General features: G+C 40.9%; 1 protein-coding gene across 2 annotated transcripts in view; it reads right to left on the bottom strand.

Annotated features, from left to right (window-relative positions):
• LOC116993075 (tubulin polymerization promoting protein) overlaps positions 1-17,750 on the bottom strand; it is a 65,947-nt gene extending 48,197 nt beyond the window's left edge. Inside the window, exons 1-2 of one of the 2 annotated variants that reach the window (XM_033053350.2) lie at positions 17,611-17,750; positions 3,437-3,667 (exon numbers count right to left, since the gene is read on the bottom strand). In XM_033053350.2, coding sequence (XP_032909241.1) covers positions 3,437-3,667; positions 17,611-17,735 — 356 coding nt within the window. In that variant the 5' untranslated portion in view covers positions 17,736-17,750. Of the gene's footprint in view, positions 1-3,436; positions 3,668-17,357; positions 17,443-17,610 lie in introns of those variants that run through there. The other variant, XM_033053358.2, reaches the window with a different exon arrangement.
• Positions 17,751-18,284: the final 534 nt, after the last annotated feature.

Here is an 18,284-nt window from a genome sequence, read left to right on the forward strand (position 1 = left end):
TGCAAGATAAACAGACAAATTACATTTCAGTCTTACCTGACATCCTCATGTATTCTACACTTATTTTCTTATTTGTAACAAAGGCTCAATGGAATTTCTTCAACCTTTACAACAACATTAAACGTAACTTTAAATTAACTAATCTCTGAAAGACAGAAACATAGGTCTCAGCTTTCAAGAAGTATCACAGACTATTTAAAATTTTCAGAAGTTTTGTTCACTTGGTTTGGCAGAGGTGGAGAGTGGGTGCTAAGTCTACAAAAATGTTCATTACTTCAGAGGTAAAATCTCTCCTGGAGTAGAGCAAGTTACCAATCAGTGAATAAAATACTATCTTTCAGCAGCTCTCAGATAAATATATCTCTTATTAATTTTCCTTGTTACTTTACCCTATCAGCAACATCTAGTTCCTATCTATTTTGCCGGTATCTACTAGAAAAATAAATGAAGGCTGGGAAAGTCAGCAAAACAACAAATGTGGGCTTTATACATAGTTACTCATAAATCCAAATAACATTTCTGTTAGTTTAATTATTTTCTAGTGTCTGAACAACATGGGCCATTGTCATGAACTCTATGTACAGCTTGCTAGAAAACAACCCTGCTACATACAGTGGCTTCCCAGTAATAGAACCAACAGAAAATATGTTTGAAAGTTCTAACACAACGCTAGATGGCAATTGTAGTTGGGTATGGCAAACACTTTTTTTAATGTTTGTTGTGCTCCTTGGCCAGCCTACAACTGCCAAAATCCACCAGCCCCATCTCACTGAACCATCACTTTGGCTGACTATAAGAATCCCAGGCTGAGGCTAATCCTGTATTCACAATTTAGTTCAAGAGCCCAAAACCAAGAGTGAAGCACAAAGCCTTCTGGTAACTATAAGCAGAATTTTTATTTAGGCATGGAAGCTGCATTTTGCACTTTTGGAGGGAGTTGGAGATTCTTCTATAGTATTTAAGGTTTTACATTTAACATAGATGGGGAAAAGCTTGGTTTGTCAAAAAAGTCACACATGCTGGGAAAAAGCTGCTTGTAAAATAAAAATGAATACGTGAGTATGCCTGTTTTGATGCATTACCAAATCCATCATTATCCTAGAGCTTAGGGTTAAATGTGAAGTAGAAGAGAAAGCAAGGAAAAACAGCTGTCTGAACATGTTCAAGAAATCTTGTATACCCAGTTTACGCTTAACCCTTCTAAGCTAAAGCATATTACTAACACTTGACTTCCTACAGCCATTAGATCTTTCCTTTTCAAAACCTAAAACCCAAAATATTATATGTGAAATAAATGTGATCTAGACTAAAAAGAATTGCAGACACATGCACTCAAAAATAAAAATGTCAAAAGCCTACAAAATCCCAACAGTTAAGAAAATGTGGACATATACCTACTGAAAGCATACATTTGAAAAATACAGACATTTCTAATAAAGACAGCAAATCTCAGTTCCCATATGCCACTTCAGCAATATACAGTAATTTCACGACTATAAGGCGCACCCTTTTGACTAAAATTTTCCCCCGAAACCAGAAGTGCACCTAATAGTCCGGTGCGCCTTATCTGATGTACAAAGTTGCGACATTTGCCACCCCGGAAGTGTGAGCCATGAGCCGTGGGGGGAGCCGGCAGTGCCGCGGCAGCTGGGTGGAGGCGGGCCCAGGGTGCTTGGCTGCTGGCTGGGGTTAAGCCAGGACAACAGGAGAGAGGGAAAAGATGGCATGCCTCTTCCAAGAGAAATGACAACACTGAACAGCAGCCACAGGAGTGAGGTCAGAGAAACTGCTGAGCTAGCCCTCCCCCTCAAAAGACAAAGACAAGAACCCCCAAGCTGAGCTGGGAGCATTCCACATCACCAAGGGGATTTCCTGACATTCCCCTGGAGCCTCAGGCACCTGCCACCTTACAATTCACTCCTGCGCAACAGGACTGGATTCCTTCTCCCCAACAGCCACCAAACCTGATACTTCTTTATATCTGCTAATGCTGCACATTGTTTATGCCATATCATGGGGTCATGTTGTCACTAAAGAGCCCAGAACTGATAGGAGAAAGTAGCACTAAGATTCTATTTATCAACAGGAAATAATAAAACTAATTTTTAAGCTGATGAAAGTCAAAGAAAATTTGAAAATAACATAGATCAAGAAAGAAACAAAAATCTACAGCCTCAATATCCATTTCAAATAAGCCAGTTCTCTGATGGCATATCTAACTCCACTAACACAACTTCCAAGAAAATACAAGTAGGGACTGATACAAGGCCAAGAAGGCAGGAGTGTGCATATGTAGTGTTTACAGTTATCTAGGTAAGATCCCAAAGGAGAAAAGAAACAAAGAAAGAAATCAATGAAATAAGTAAGGTCATTCTAACTATGTATGTTACACTGGACAACTTTCAAGATTAAAGATCTTTTCTTCTCTGCCCTTCTCCACTTTGATACAGTCTAAACTGTCAGCGCTTGTAGCAAGATTTTCCAACTACCTTGTAAGCAATGCAGTTTGCATGTTTTCTCAGCATTACACCACAACAGTTGAGTGCACAAGCCAAATAAGTGTTCCTAGAAGCTCCAAGCACAATTAAGAAACCCCTTTAAAATCATGGCCCTCAAAACAATGATGGGTGAGACAATTTAAACAATTACTGTGGGATTAAAAAGCAGAAAATACAAGATTATTATATCAGATGTCAGGGAAATATGTAAGGTAAAAATAATCCAATTCTACACATAAAGCAAAACCAAAAGAAATTGAGGCTTCATACAGAATATGCCATAACAGTTTAATTCCTCATTAACATATTTCCTTTAATATCTTCTCTTAGATTTGACAAGTTTTTTACTAAGCCTGCCAAGGTTTTCAACTGGGGAGAAAGTTTCACTAAAGCTCCTGTCACAAAAGTAAGATCAGACGGCCAAGACAATCCTAATTCATCGCAGCCAAGGGTCACCATCCCATATTTACTACCAGTCTGGCATGGCCCTACACTTCAAAGTTGAGCTGGTGGTGTGCTTAACATCATGACTGTTACAAGAATATTGACTTTTAGTACACATCCTACCTTAGCCTCAGTCCTCTGAGGCCAAGCTTTGGTAATATCATCCTGACTTCATTCAGATATCTTTCAGGAAATATTGACAGCACTTACTGCAGTCCAGCTTATTGAAATAGCCTGCATTTATCCTGATCACATCATACTCTTTGTACAGTATAACACTTGTGAAACTGAAGTCAATTTAAGACATCAGGTCAGAAGCTGAAAGCTGTATCTTCAGACCAAGCAAGAAAATTTTGTAAAGGAACAAGAAAGAGATTGACTGTCAGTGTCTCACAACATCAAAAGCAACAGAAGGTAAATTTAGATGGTATCTACAAAACATCAGAGGAGGGCAGGGGAGGCAGACAATGAAATTAGGACTGAAAAAAACTTACTTGATTTTGCTGAAGACAATATCAACATCAGTGGTTGTCACGTTCTTCCCATCTATGATCTGGCAGTCCTTACATAGCTTTGACCAGTTCTTCCCATGCATTTCTTTTCCCGTGGCTCTTGTATCACCATGCACAGCAAATTTTCTAAAGGCTTCTTCCAGAGCACTTAGTTCTCCTGCCGCAGCACCCTCCGGGGAGTTTGTTGGTTTTGCTGGTTTGTCAGCCATTGTGCTACAAAGACAAGGAGGGTAAACTTATTACATTAATTTCCTCTAGATGATTTTCTGTCGATCTACATGCTAGAGACCATGTCACAACACATGAAGTTCATATGAAGAATAAATGGTGTATAAAGTTAGCAAGAACTCACTACCCTCTACCATCAAACATCAGTCTAAACAGGGAACTATGTAACTCTCTGCCCATCTGGGAAAAAAATTCTAGTACATTTGAAAAAAAAAAAAAAAGTAGGGCAAGAAACTAGGGACACAAAACTAGTACATCAGCCATCAAAAGAACACTTAATATTTGCTCTTCTTTTTCTTTTTTCTTTAATGGCAATCATCACAGTCACTCTGTTGATATGAACAGAAGTATGTCCTTTACACTGTAGGTATTACAAAGCATTTGTATTTCTGAAGCAAAAATAAACATCCCTTCATTTTCTGGATTTTAGTTTTTAATTTTTTTTTAACTGAAAAATTAAGTATTTTTGAAATGCAGTAGAAATATTAATGCTAGAACCCTTATGTTGCATTATGAAAGGGTTAACAAATACAAGACAAGTCTCTCTTGTTATCCAGACCATTTATTTCTCAAGTTTTTGCCCCAAGAACATTTGGAATAAACACATTCATGACGGAGACATACTGAGAAGGCATGTCATTACTGCAGACAAGAACTTTCAGATTACTCCAAGTACATATAGAATAAATTTGCCTTCTAAATGAAACCTTAAACTGAGCAACAGATTACTGGTTTCAGGTGTCTCCATAAAAAAACCAAAAACCCCCGAAGTGTCAGAAGCATATCACAGAAACCTTTGCTTTCTACCCATGCATGGCAAAAGTAAGAGGCACTAAAAAGCCTAGGCACAGGGTACACTGTGTGCCTGCCCACACAGCTGCACACAGACTGTTGCCACAGTCACAACGGTGGCGCTGCTAACATTTTTAACCCATAAAGAGATGGTTCAAGTATCAGAAACATGGCAAATGCTAGGTAAGGGCTGGAAAGCCCATCATACTTACCTGGTCTTTCTTCTAAGTCCCAGCTGTATGTGGGATGTGATTAGCACAAGCAGAGATTGGTAGGTATTTCTAGTTCAGGTTTTATTTCTTCATCAGTAGGAAATTCTTTTGGTTTCTACACTGTAGACCAGGACAAGTGTCTCAGCAAGGGAGAGGGTTCTAAAATCCTACCTCTTCCTATATTGTTTAAACTCTGTCACTCAAACAACCATGACATACCCTTTCCTGCACACTGTAACAGAACTAACCATAGTTACTTGCTATGCAGCAGTTATTGTTAAGCTTTTTGATTAGAAAGAATCTTTTAATTAAAAACATACTAAAAAGACCTTTGTCTTTCACACTTGAGCAAACATAGCATGGCCAAAGCACTACTGCCTCTTTTGAAAACACTCATGTAAATGCTTAAATCCCTTGTTATATCTTAAGCCTGTGGATCCTCCTGTTTTACACAGTCAGCACAAGTTTTGGCCAACAAACTAAAATATTAAATTAATATGACAGAAATTTGCTAACTGTAGGCTGAGAATTGTATGTGTACCCATGACATAAGAGAAGCACAGAGGGCAAAAAGAGTTTGAAAAATTCATTAAAAAGTTTAAACAGTAACCAATTCCCATTTCTATTTCCTTTGCTTACTGCCTACTCTCCAAAGAGGAATTTTACCTCAAAAAACTTATCTGAAACTCCAAAACAAAAAGTATGCACAGTAAATTACAAGCTACTACAAACATTACAGATGCACATATTTTCACCAAAATGTGTCTAGATAAAATCCTGTTTCATCAGGCTACATTCTTCTGCTACCAAAACAATAGTAAAAGAACATAAGAAAAAAAAAATACTGTTGACACAACATATACAAAAGAGTATTTCATTACAAATCAGATCATGAAGATCTATTAGGTACCTCTGTAGTCAAGGAAGCTTGACTTCCAAAAGCAGAAGTCTCTTCCAAGTTTGTACCATTTCAAATCAACTGGAGCTGGAATAGAGAGCCAGAAATTTTCCAAGCTAATACTAACTGGCTAGAAAAAGAGAGCACTGCTCAGTAAAAAACAAAGTCTGTGTAGGATATTAAAAACCCAAGTTACCTTTTTATGCAAGAAACAGAACAGGAGAAGGTGGAAATTTGCCATGGTAAGGTATGTATGGTTTGCATCAATTTATAATTTTATCTTGTGGCAAATAAACTTTTGAAGAAATTTTCAGGGACAGCTCCTTCTTGCTCTTAGCAATTCTCTTAAGAAGCTATACTCAGAGAGAGTATCTTTAAAAGATACAACAATAGCACAGTTTACAAGCTATAAACAAGAAAACATCTGTGCCCCTCTGTCTCATCTGAAATTGGACAATAAAACCACATACATACATTTTTAAGTTATCTCCTGAACAAAATCTTTCCTTAGCCAGTATCAGTGCCTTCCTGGCCAATTTTACTTAATGTTTTGTTGCCTATAACCATTACACAACTTTGCACAGCTCAGCAGAATCATGTTTTACTATCTTATACAGTCTTTAATATGATAGCTGTGTCAACTGAAAGGATTTTTTACTTACTTTCAATAGCTAATAAATTTAAACTTCATAAACTTGTTATAGGAAAATGCTCAAAAGAATATATTTGGCCTTCAGAAAGATAGTTCTAGACTTATTTCTCTCACTCATTAATAGATGTACTTTGTATTGGGGTGTTTTGAGTAGTTCTTGATCAGGCAGAGCAGACATACTACAGGAAAGGCTTTAGTTTTGAATGGTGAAATCTGGTATGCAAAACACTAATTTCAATATAAATTGTCACCATCTAAAGCGGAGAGTCAAGTAGAGATTAAAACCAGGGCTCTGCAATGGTTGCCAAATATTATCATGGACACTCCTTGTTGATTCATAATTACAGTTTACTTGTTAAAATCTTATGTAATAGCATGAAATACATTAAAAAGGAGCTACCTGGATTTATGAAAAATTTTTATAGTCTCAATTTAAGCTTCTCTTTCTCAGCACTACAAACAACACAGTGTGAAGAAACTATATTTATTAACATACTATAATTAGAAGGTAAAGAACTAGAAGGTAAAGAACTGCACAACACAGGATATGAAATTAGACTTTGAATGGGGCCATCTCCTTCATCTTTTTTTAGTGATCACAGATAAGAAAGGAGATCATGTCATGTTGAAGAAATGATCCTTCAAACAGAAATCAAGAATAATCTGAAAAAAATTCAAGAGCAAATGCTGTTTCGAGTTTTCCTTACCCTTTTTCCCTGGACAAAGGAATCAGAAGGTGCTTGGTAGATTCTGCTAGAAGTAAAGATCAGAAGTAATTTGGGGCAGGGCCATAGCAAGAGGATAGGTGAAAGATGAAAGTGATTACTCTAGAATACCAAATCTAAAATTCAGTAAAATAAAATTAAGCCATTGTTCAAAAGCATGAGCTTTGTAGATACTGATTACAACCATTACAGCTAACCAAAGAAATGCTTTTCATCATCATCCAAAAAGTCTAATATGTACACAATTACACAATACCAATTTCCAGAGCTAGTAGAAAGAAGGAAGGCAGGACATGAAGAAACAGTTCTTGTCCCTCCCCTCACTCTGCAATAGGTAAATAATAGAGCACATTATACAGAGATTAAGCCAGGGATCAAACTAACTCATGTTAACTGATGTCAGCCACTGACTTCATTACTATCTTATGCTGAATAGACTGAAAGTGCTGTGTTGTCAGCATGTGCCTTACCCATTAGAAAAAGTTTTCTAATGCCATCAAACTTCCTTCCAGCCAGAGACTAGAACATATACTCATCTGCAGACAGACAGCTGGGAGACCTCCACTAGATAAAGTCACTTATTAACCTGGGTTCTTCCATCAAAGATAGGACAAGAAGCAATTGTTTCTGAGAATTTCAGGTGTCAATTTCTAGAGCTGTGTGAATACCCAAAGCCTCAGTACTGACCAACTGCCAACTCTACTGAACAATTTATATTCTTTTACACTCTTTCACTTATCCACACCTCACCACGTGTCAAAAAATTGCAAGAATTCTGGTATAGCATTGATTTAGATTTGTGGGAATTGCTCTAAGAAGTAATTCATCTCTCAGACGAAGGAAGACTTACTAAATTCCAGAGTACAGTAATTTCTTGATTATAAGCCACACTGAGTATAAGCCGCACTTCCAGTTGCCAGCAACTTTTCGTTCTTTGTCTATAGATAAGCCGCACCCGATTATAAGCCGCACGTTACAATACAGAGTGTGATAAAAGGTATCTATTATATCACCATCTGTTGAGGATGGGGGCAGTGATCCTTATCTCAACGGCAGATATTCTGCTAATGGGCCATCCATTGAAACCAGGTGGGGCATTGTTCTTTATCTTTTCACAACCCATCCTTCCTCCAGCGAGTCATTTTCTGCTAATGGCCCATTGAGTTCCACTGTGGGACTGATAAAATTACTGCATCCCACTGGAAGTTGCTCCAGCCAGGGGGAACAGCCCAACATTTCTTACCAAGATAAAAACAGAGGTTTTGGGGACACTAAGGGAGCCCCTTTCTCCACTGGAATCCAGAGGAAAACTGGATTTCTCCACATCACCACTGCACCTCTGCAGGGAAACTGCACCTTCTGCAGGAGCACTGCTTCAACTGAATCACATCTGTCACTGCAGGAGGATGCAGCCACCATTTAATGGAACTGCTACCAACACCCTGCCTGACGGGGTATCAGGTTGTACTCTGACTTTGTCAGGGTTTGTAGTTTGTTTCTTTGTAGTACTGTATTTCTATTTTAATTGCCCTAGTAAAGAACTGTTATTCCTAATTCCCATATTTTGCCTGAAAACCCCTTGATTTCAAAATTATAATAATTTGGAGAGAGGGGGTTTACATTCTCCATTTCAAAGAGAAGTTCCTACCTTTCTCAGCAGACACCTGTCCTCCAGACTAAAACAGCAACTTTTTGTTCTTCGTCCGTATATAAGCCACACCTGATTATAAGCCGCACTTCTGGGTTCGGACCAAAATTTTAGTCAAAATGGTGCGGCTTATAATCGTGAAATTACGACAACAATTTCAGAAGTTTATGCAGCTCTCTGAATATGAACGTATCCCACCAGGTCAGAATTCACCACAGCACCTTCCCTGTCCCGTCCCTGGCAACTAATTCATGGCTTTATCTGCTCAGCAGAAAGCTTAGTATTAGTAACACAAACTATCATTGCTGCCATGCCACAGATAGGGAAACCAAAGGAGAGGGATGAAGAAACATGTCTGTTCTGATGCCAGTATTCATAACATCATGAGGACCCTGGGACCCATATTCTACACTACTTTAATTATTAAGGTCCCATAAAGCAGATACATGAGTGCAATGACTACTCTAAGAACTGACATCCTCTGATTTGATAAAGGAAATAAAAATACATTCTCACTAGCTGCAAATCTATTAAGGTCCTTTAGAATTGCCACATCAAAAAACTGTTTTCAAAAAAAAAAATTAAAAAAAATATATATACACACACACATATATCACAGAATGACTAGGTTGGAAGAATCTCCAAGATCATCGAGTCCAACCCATCCCAACACCTTCACTAGATCATGGCACCAAGTGCCACATCCAGCCTATTTTTAAACACATCCAGGGATAGTGACTCCACCACCTCCCCAGGCAGACCATCCCATTATTTTATCACTCTTTTGTAAAAAACTTTTTCCTAATATGCAATCTATACTACTCTTGGCACAGTTTAAGGCTGATATGTATATCAGCAGGATACAAAAACCCGAATCCCTGTTTTTTGGGCTATACCATGTACTTTTTCTTCTGATTTGTCTAGCTCACCTCTAACAGCTTTCATTTGCAGCAAATTTTAAACAGTGTTAAAAAACAGTTTTAATGGAAGTCATCTCACAACACAACTGCCATGAAAACGAATATGAGTGTAACTGTCTAAGACAGAACAACAGATTAGAACACTACAGCATTATTACAGCTTCAACTACATTCATGTTAATGGAAAGGGCAGTGTATTTTAAAACTGTCCATTCCTCAGAATACTTATCAACAAAGAATTTGATAAAATGAGGTCAAAAGTCTAGTTGTGAACCAAAGGAAACTTTCAATTCACACTTTTTAACAGCAGAATCATTCAAGAATCAGACCTCTAAGATTGCTAAGATTGATGAATTTACAGAATTCAACAGCACAATGGCACAGCTGCAATGCAATAATGGTACTACTGGTGTCTCCTCTTCCCTGTAACACTCCCCTTTGCACAGGCCAGTCTTATTTCCCAGGTGTAATACCCACCTCCAGTGCAACCCGCAACACCACAACCCAAGACCCCAAAGTTGTGTTTGCATACAGTTGTGTTTAGCATCAAGGCCATCATCTAGCTAACAACCAAAGTCTGCAGTGTAAATTCCTCACGCTCCTACAACCTGAAATGCACTAACTCTTCAGGGTCCCAGTCTTAGCCCTGATACCTCCCTAATTTCTTAACCCTTTCTACCACATGCCCCAGACAACTAGTTTTATATGTTCAGTGTTAACCTGTTTTTACCTTTTATTCTCCTGCTCATTTTTCCTGCCTACCAAGCGTTGCAGGTGCTTAGGACACAATTTTTGTCAGAATCTGTTACTGCACTCTTGGTAAAACTTATCCAATGCACCACAAATAGGTGTGATCCAAAATGTCTTAAGACCTTCTGGCAACCCAAGTTAAAAAAAAGCAACTTTTCAATGAGGAGGTGTTATTTTTATGAGTTAATTGAATAATGAATTATGAAACTGTGCAAGGCATTTGACTATGTCTGACTGCATCTAGTTTCTTTTAGTACTTGATCCACCTTCCCCTTGTTATAAAAACTTTATAAAATTGCAATGAAAGGGAATTCTCTTTTCTTTTCTCTCTGCAATTACTTATGCCGAATAAAAACAGCAGAGACAAAGTACAGCAGATAGAATCTTTTTCCCATATTTTTGCATAAACATTCAAGCTTAGGGAAGGATAAACAGATGGAGAAATGCAACAATCTCCTAATAAAAAACAATGCTTTAGACTCTTAAAGTTTCCCTTAAGCTTCCTTCACAGCTACCTGTAGGAACAAGAGTTTAGGCATTTCTCTTCAGAGATCTGCTCTGGTTTTATTTCTCCACAAGTGATGCTGAAGAGAATGACAGGCATCCATTTTCCCTAGCATACAACGCAGAAGGCAAATGAGCAGAGACCACTGCAACACAAGCAAAGCTAACAGCTCTATCTACAGTTAAACCCATTTGTACCTAAAGAAAATTAAATCCTTTTGCAGGCTTTATGAGGAACTGCCTGGCTGAACCTCAAGTTCTCTTAACAATATATGTGAATTTAGCACTATGGACAAGGGCAAGGCTGGCTAGATCATGGACATACGTTTAGACCTTCAGAAGGACATGCACAGAGCAACAGAAAAGGTACCTACTTAACCTGTTCAGTGTTCCTTCTCAGCAAAACAATATTTCAGACTGTGAACATATGCCATCACATATGCCATTAGAGGATCTAACTTAGAAAACACATTATCAAGCACAGAGACTACTTTGACTGCTAACAAATTATTTTTACTGCTGTATTTCTAAAAACTATTGCTATTCAGCGAGTTACTTCTATAATGTCATTTGAGATACAAAATTAAGCTTAGTTCAGTAAATTACACTCCTACATTTCAAAGAACCACTTCATAAATATCACCTCTCTGTAAAAACAAAGCATTTGTACACAGACACACAAATCTTTACCAGTAAGAGATCTACTGCAACTTACTTATTTTAAAAAACATGTTCACCTGACAGCACTTAAAAGCACACAAAAATTCTCTATCTAGATGACTCTTAACTAGCTCCACAATATCCTGTAATACCACCGTGTCACTTACACAAGGTTTTAACTATGAAGGTAAAAGCATAATAAAGGCATCCACAACATATACACGTACTGGTGAACCCTCATTATGCTTTTTTTTTCATTATGCCACTACTCCATTTGAGAGTTCCACTTTCTAAGTACTCCTCCTGAGCTCTGCCGGGCTGCTGCCGCTGGTAGATGAACAATCAGGACACAAATATTCTGCAATTTCATACAGAAGCAAGGATACAAGCCAATGTCTACAGGACAAAGAGAATATGCCACCAATTAAAGCACAACAAAAGAGGAGACTCAAGTGTTTAGATGAGGTATTTTTTCATGGTGTATCAAAAAAAGACTTGGAATCACAGATTCGAAAAGAGTGGAAGACAACAGCTGCTCTCCACAGTAGTTAGTCATTCAATTAATTTACAGCTCCAAATAACATACTATGCCTGTCATCACTTCAGGATTAGTTAAATAGAGGTTCCACTACAATTGTACAGCTTGTTCAGCCTCACTTCTTCACACACTGTACATTGTATCCTCCCACCATCCCCATCCAGACCAGACTTTACCTGGAACATCCACAGAACTCTTTCAAAATATTTCTGGAAATTCCATGAGTAATGAAGATCCACTCCATGAAAGCAGATCAAAGATTCTACAGAAAGATCACTTCAAACTCCAGTAAGATGGGGGGGACTTTGAGTACCACCCATAAGTAAAAGAACCTAGAGAACCAACTATTGACAGGGACAAAATTAAATCTAAGAAAAACTGAGCTAAGAGACACTTGAAAGCACTGAGATTTAGTAGTCACAAACATCACCTCTGATCAAAGAAAGGAAGATAATATAAGAGATGCAAAATCATGAGACAAGATGTTTTACCATAAGACACTTTACAAATTACATTGGTGGAATTCTTGAGAGATCCAAATACCTCTGTAGAGAAACTGGATCACCTACTAAATGGCTCTTTACTGCCAAAGATATCAAAAAACTCAACAGTTGAAAATTCAGGCTATGCCAGTGCAAATTAGAAATATGACTTCCCTATGAAGAAACAATCAGACATACCAGGTACAAAAGGTAACTTCCAAGAATAGTTGCAAATACTTCACATCCTCATGTCCACACATTAGACTGCCTTTAATACAGAAGATATAGTTAATCAAGCATCTCTAAAAGACAGACTTTTACCAAATGTAGGTTACTGCTCTCTGATAACTAACTCAATGTAACTAATACATTAATCGGGTTAGACTGTCTAAAGATCCCTTATGTTCTTAAAATCTGCTACTTCACTTTTGTCTGAATCCACAGAAATAAGCTAACCATTAAGTACAGATTTTTTGCAACCACCCACAGCCTGGTCCAAAATAAGAAGGGAAATACTTCCTTCGCTAAATCGGTAAGCTCTTTCACATCTATAAGCGCTTCTAAGATGAAACATTTGGGTACTACTCCTTTCAATACTCAAATCAGAAGAGACAGGCCAAAACGAGTTTGTTTTTAAGTTAAAAATAAACAGTGTCATCAACAATGAAAAAAAGAATTTTGTGAGCAAGACCTCATCATCATTTTCACTACTACCGCAAGAATTTTCTTAGCATTGATCCAATAAAACACCATTTAAGAATTTGAACCAGGACTGCAAACCTCAGAGATTCAAGTAAAAATTGTTAGTTCATCGATTTTTTTTAATTTCAAGTTTCTCTGTGCTCATTTTGTCAAACGCTCCCAATATATGAACACTGACACTGAAACAGTAACACTGCAGATTCATTTTTATCTTTTCATCAACCACATAACGAATGCATTGAACCTTTGATCTGTAAACTCTTGGTCGCCACCTCTTGGGATTCCATCCAAAGACAAGGTAAACTCATACCACAAACTTGGGACTCTACAAGGCAGAAGGGTGAGGAGGAAAGAAAGAGGGAACCTTAAGACAACTAGCAAGAATAAGAGCCTAAGCTTCTCCACAGCTATCTCAGAGTCCTGCCAGAGTTAAGAATCCCTCTTAGCAGCAGCAAAGTGAATTGCCCACTCACCATATGTAACAACTAACAATAAAGAAAAACTTCCTATCTGTTTTGATGGACATACCACTGGGAGCCAAGAAAACTGAGTAGCACAGAATCAGTCTGTTCTGCTCTGTCAGCACTTGAGATAAACACCCACTCAGGAAGAGTGTCCTGAAACCTGAGCAGGATATGCATACTTGTCCTGTAACACATGTACAGTTCCTGGGTACTTAAAGACCATATTTACATAAGGATATTCTACCAGTAATATCCCTTCACTGCACAGTTCTTTTCATCACTATTCCAAAGTATTCCAATAACCCATCTACACTGAAATGGGAAATTCTTGCTCAGTATTTCTATGTATGGGCAATTTGGGATGGGCAGAGTGATGCATTCACTCAGAAATGTCTTTTAGCTGAAGGTGTACTTGCTGTTGTGTATTTCTGAGGAGAGGTTAGGCACATGAGGGGGATGAGATGGAGAAAGAGCTAGAACAGCTTATAGAAAACACTGAGGAAATAGAAAAACAACATGAAATGCAGGACAAACATATTTTTCCTGTACAACTGGAATTTGAAATGAAAACTCCATTTCAAAATTTTAAAATACTACCTTAAATTTAAAAATACTGTAAAAATTAGGTAGTCTGAAGAAAAAAAAATTCATATTGGATTGTTATAGATTTTTTTTTACCCTTATTTTCAGCATATAGTCAAATCAGATAAATTTCAAAATCCCCCAAACCCAAGCCATTCACATGTCCCAAGGATAGCCCTCAGAGAAAAGTGTGGGTCTGACACTAAGTTCTACAATTCTCTTTGCTCTTACACAAGAATGAGAAAGTACACAGCTGGATAATGCACACACAAACCAATGTAACCTTCTTAACAACAGCTTGATTTCTCTTTTGCACCACTCAGTTCCTTGATCTTTACTTTGGATTATAATATTTAGGGGGCTATGCACAAGTTTTTGTTCCATTATAGTGGACATAACAGATCAGTAAAGGTCCCTGACTACAGCTTCCAGACACTATGGCAATACAAACAGTAAGCAAAATATTTCCCTTCAAATAACTGGCAGAGACTTCTAGAAGCACTTATGCCCAGAGCAGTCATGCTAGTATGGCAGAGAAACAGTAGGTGTAGAGATTACACACCTGCATTTAATTTCAGTTAGGCACAGCATAAAAATGGGTTTCGGGGGGAGACAAATACAAATTTTGTTGCTTGCTGAAGAGAATCCTTTCCATTTATGCAAGCCTACAAGCAGTATGCACGTACAAATAAAAAGGACATGACATCACTGAGTGACTGACTGACTATGCCACAGAATGACTGTTCTTGTTGTAATATATGAAATAGATATAATAATATATAGACATAGATATCTGCGAGTATGGTCACATCCTCACACCAGAGACTTACAAAATTAAACTGTGTAAAGCAAGAAAAATATCTGATATTATTTTAATTTATATTTTAGCTTATCACCCGGGAGCAAGTTATCAAGGTTAAACATTGCATGTCTTATTCTCTCAAGCACTATAAGATATGCTGAGTACAATTAATTGCTTCTACCTATGAGAACACACTTAAATTGATATAACTGACTTCCTCACTCCTTGAAAGAGCCTTATTTTTATTATTTTACTTTTTCAAATTAAGCTCAAGATACAAGAAGCAAAAATAGCTTCTATCACACAGCTGCCTCCAGAAAATAACTGGAATGAATATATCTACCATAAAATTTAAATAAAAAGACATTATTTTTCATCACAGTCAAGCCACAACTTAAATATGACACAGAAACAGCTACTTGCTAGATGTATATTTCCATTTATAAATATCTTTTCTTAGATTTACAAGGGTCAAGTGCAAGCACTGCAGGAGATTCCTGTGAACTTTATCTGCAATTTGATCCTTGCATGGCATGCTGTCTAAACATTACACTGTACTATAATTTAATACTGGACATACACTTCAGCAGTTACAAATGATGGACTATTTAAAAGCATGTAACTGTGACCCAGAAATGTACAAAGGCATTCAAAACAGCATTTTATTATGGACTGAGGAGATGAAAGGCTGAGTTGGGATAGGGTCTCTAAAAACACAGTGAAATGGTTCATCACTAAAGGATTAATATGTTTGATAAACAGTAATGCTATTTTAAGCCCAAGATTATAAAAAGCGTATAGGTATCTCTTTGGTTTTCCCCAAAGTTTTCACAGCATTAGAGGAAAAAAAACCCCAAACCTTAACGTTTTACTATCATGCTAATCCTTTCCAATCCCTCTAAAGCATGCTATTTAATGATGCTAGCTGAGAAAACAGTGGGACGGCTCAGTAAAAGACAGTCTCACATCATGTGTTTCATTTCAGGCTGGGGCTTGGGTTTGCTCCTCCTCTTCTTTTCAAATAAACATGAGGAGTTATGCAACCCTCCGTAAAATCCGAAAAAAACCTGTCCCCTCCCAAACCTGCCCATGCAGAGCCTGCAAAACATGAACAGGGAAACTGGCCGTCAGCAGCATCTCCTACATGATTCAAAGCTGTCAGCGTTTAAGATGCTATTCACATGTGCGTTCAGCATCTTGCAGCATGCACCCAACTTCCCCTTGGAATAACTTCACCAATGTATAACAGCTTTTACCCAGGAGCTTTACACCAAAAGCTTTTACCCAGGACTAGAGAAATACTTGCAACCGCTGGTGATCTGGCAGAGGAGAGGTTGTATTTATTTTCAAACGAGCTACCCGGGGTTACAGATGAATTCACAGATTTTGTCTCATCCTTGTTTTCCTCCCCGGAGGACATACATGGCTGTATACCTACGGGTATTACCCCGCAGGCGCTAAATGGTCTCCCACACCTGATGCTGCGTTTGTGGAGGACGCTATACAGCAGAAGCTCTCGAACACGAAGCCCCTCCAGCTACCGCTTGGAGACGTAAAAAAAAAAAAAAAAAAAAAAAGAAAATAAATAGCCTCTCCGCATCGGTCTCCATAAAAGGGGACCGCTGGCTCTACACGAGCGCACGAAGCAGCTGAGGAGCAGCTTTGTTGTTGACTGCGGAGCATTTGTTGTGTGCGCGCAAGGTGGCTCCTTCCCGGCTCGCCCGCGGGAGCAGCGCGGGGCTCGCCGGCAGCCCACCTCCAGCATCGCCCAGCCTCTAGCATCGCCCAGGCACGGAGCTGCCGCCGACAGGAGCCGGGAAGCCGCCCGGACCCGCGCCGGCTGCGGCCGCGCGTCCCTCCCCGATGGCGATCGGGGGATGCTGCTGCTGCGGAGCCCACCCGCAGGCAGGCAAAGGCGCGCAGCTCCGCGCCGAGCCCCGCTCCCCGCCCGCCCCTTGTCCCCGGCTCCCGGAGGGGAGCGCAGAACATCGAGGGGAGGTGACCCCCGAGCAGGTGACCCCCGAGGAGGAACGCGGGGCCGCCGCCCGCAGCCCCCCGCGGGCGTTACATAACGGAGGGCGGCGGCGGCCGCGCCAGGCTGGGCACGGCCGCCCCTCCGGTGGGGGCTGGCACCGGGAGGGGGCACCGGAGCCGCCAGACCCCCGGCAGCGCCGCCTGCACCCTCTCCCCTCGCGCTCTCGGCAGCCGAGCGGCAATCGATTAGCGGCGCGATGGCACGGAGGGAGCGGGCACGGCACCCGACACGCACCCCACCCACCCCCGGCGGAGCGGCGCTCGCCCGGCCCGGCCCGGTCGGGCCCGGGAGCGGCGGCCGCGCACTCACCGCCGGCTGTGGAGGGCGGCGGGTCTGGCAGGGCTGGCCGGGCTCCGTCCGGCGCGCTCGGGAGCAGCCGCGGGTGTCCGCAGCCGGCGCGGCCGTTGCAGCGGCACCGCCCCCCCCGCGCGGGCATTGGCCGGCGCGCGGCGCCGCCCGCCCGCCGCGAGCGCCCATAGGCGGCGCGCGCCGTGCGGCTGGGGCCGCGCCCGCGCCCCGCGCGCCGGCTGAGGGGCCGCGCGGCCCGCGCTGCCTTCCTTACATGGCCTCTGGGGCGGCCGCGCTGCCGCCGGCCCCGTTTCCCCCGTTGCTCCTGCTGTCCCCGCTCACCCCGGGGCGCGGCGGCAGGTGCGCGGCGCCAGGTGGAGCCTCGCCCTGCTCGCGCATCCTGCGCCTCCTGCTCCCGACCCGCCGAGGGGTAGCGATGCCCTCCGTGTCCTGCCGGGCTCTGGCGCGTTTGGGTCTGGATGGGCGCTCGGCTGTGCTTCAGCGAGGATCGTCGATGAAAACCATGTGGAGAACTGGGCTGTGTGGTGCAGCCTGTGGGCATGCAGTAAAGCCTCGCCTTCCCGTAGCTTGCTGGACGCCTGGGAGCAGCCGGGGGCCGGCACGGCGGAGAGGCGCAGGCACAAACCTCCCCTAGAGCAATGCCATCCAAAATCCTAGAGCACAGACACAGTCCAGGAGTCAGCAGGAATCTAGACAGCCCTTGTGCACCCTCAACTGTGAATTTATAACCAGAGTCCGATGACCCCGCAGAGCTTGGTGGACTTTAAATGGATTGCAGCTGTGCTGGAATGAAGTTAAAACAATCTACCTGCAGTCGTGAGGGAGGAGAGCAAAATGCTAATGTGCAGTGGACTGTCAATTTTTTTGAAGGAGATACACATGGCTAATTTTTAAAAATCGGTTATACACCTATACTTGCCTCAGGAT

Source organism: Catharus ustulatus, chromosome 1 (assembly GCF_009819885.2).
Source record: "Catharus ustulatus isolate bCatUst1 chromosome 1, bCatUst1.pri.v2, whole genome shotgun sequence".
In the NCBI taxonomy this organism is placed as follows: Eukaryota; Metazoa; Chordata; class Aves; order Passeriformes; family Turdidae; genus Catharus; species Catharus ustulatus.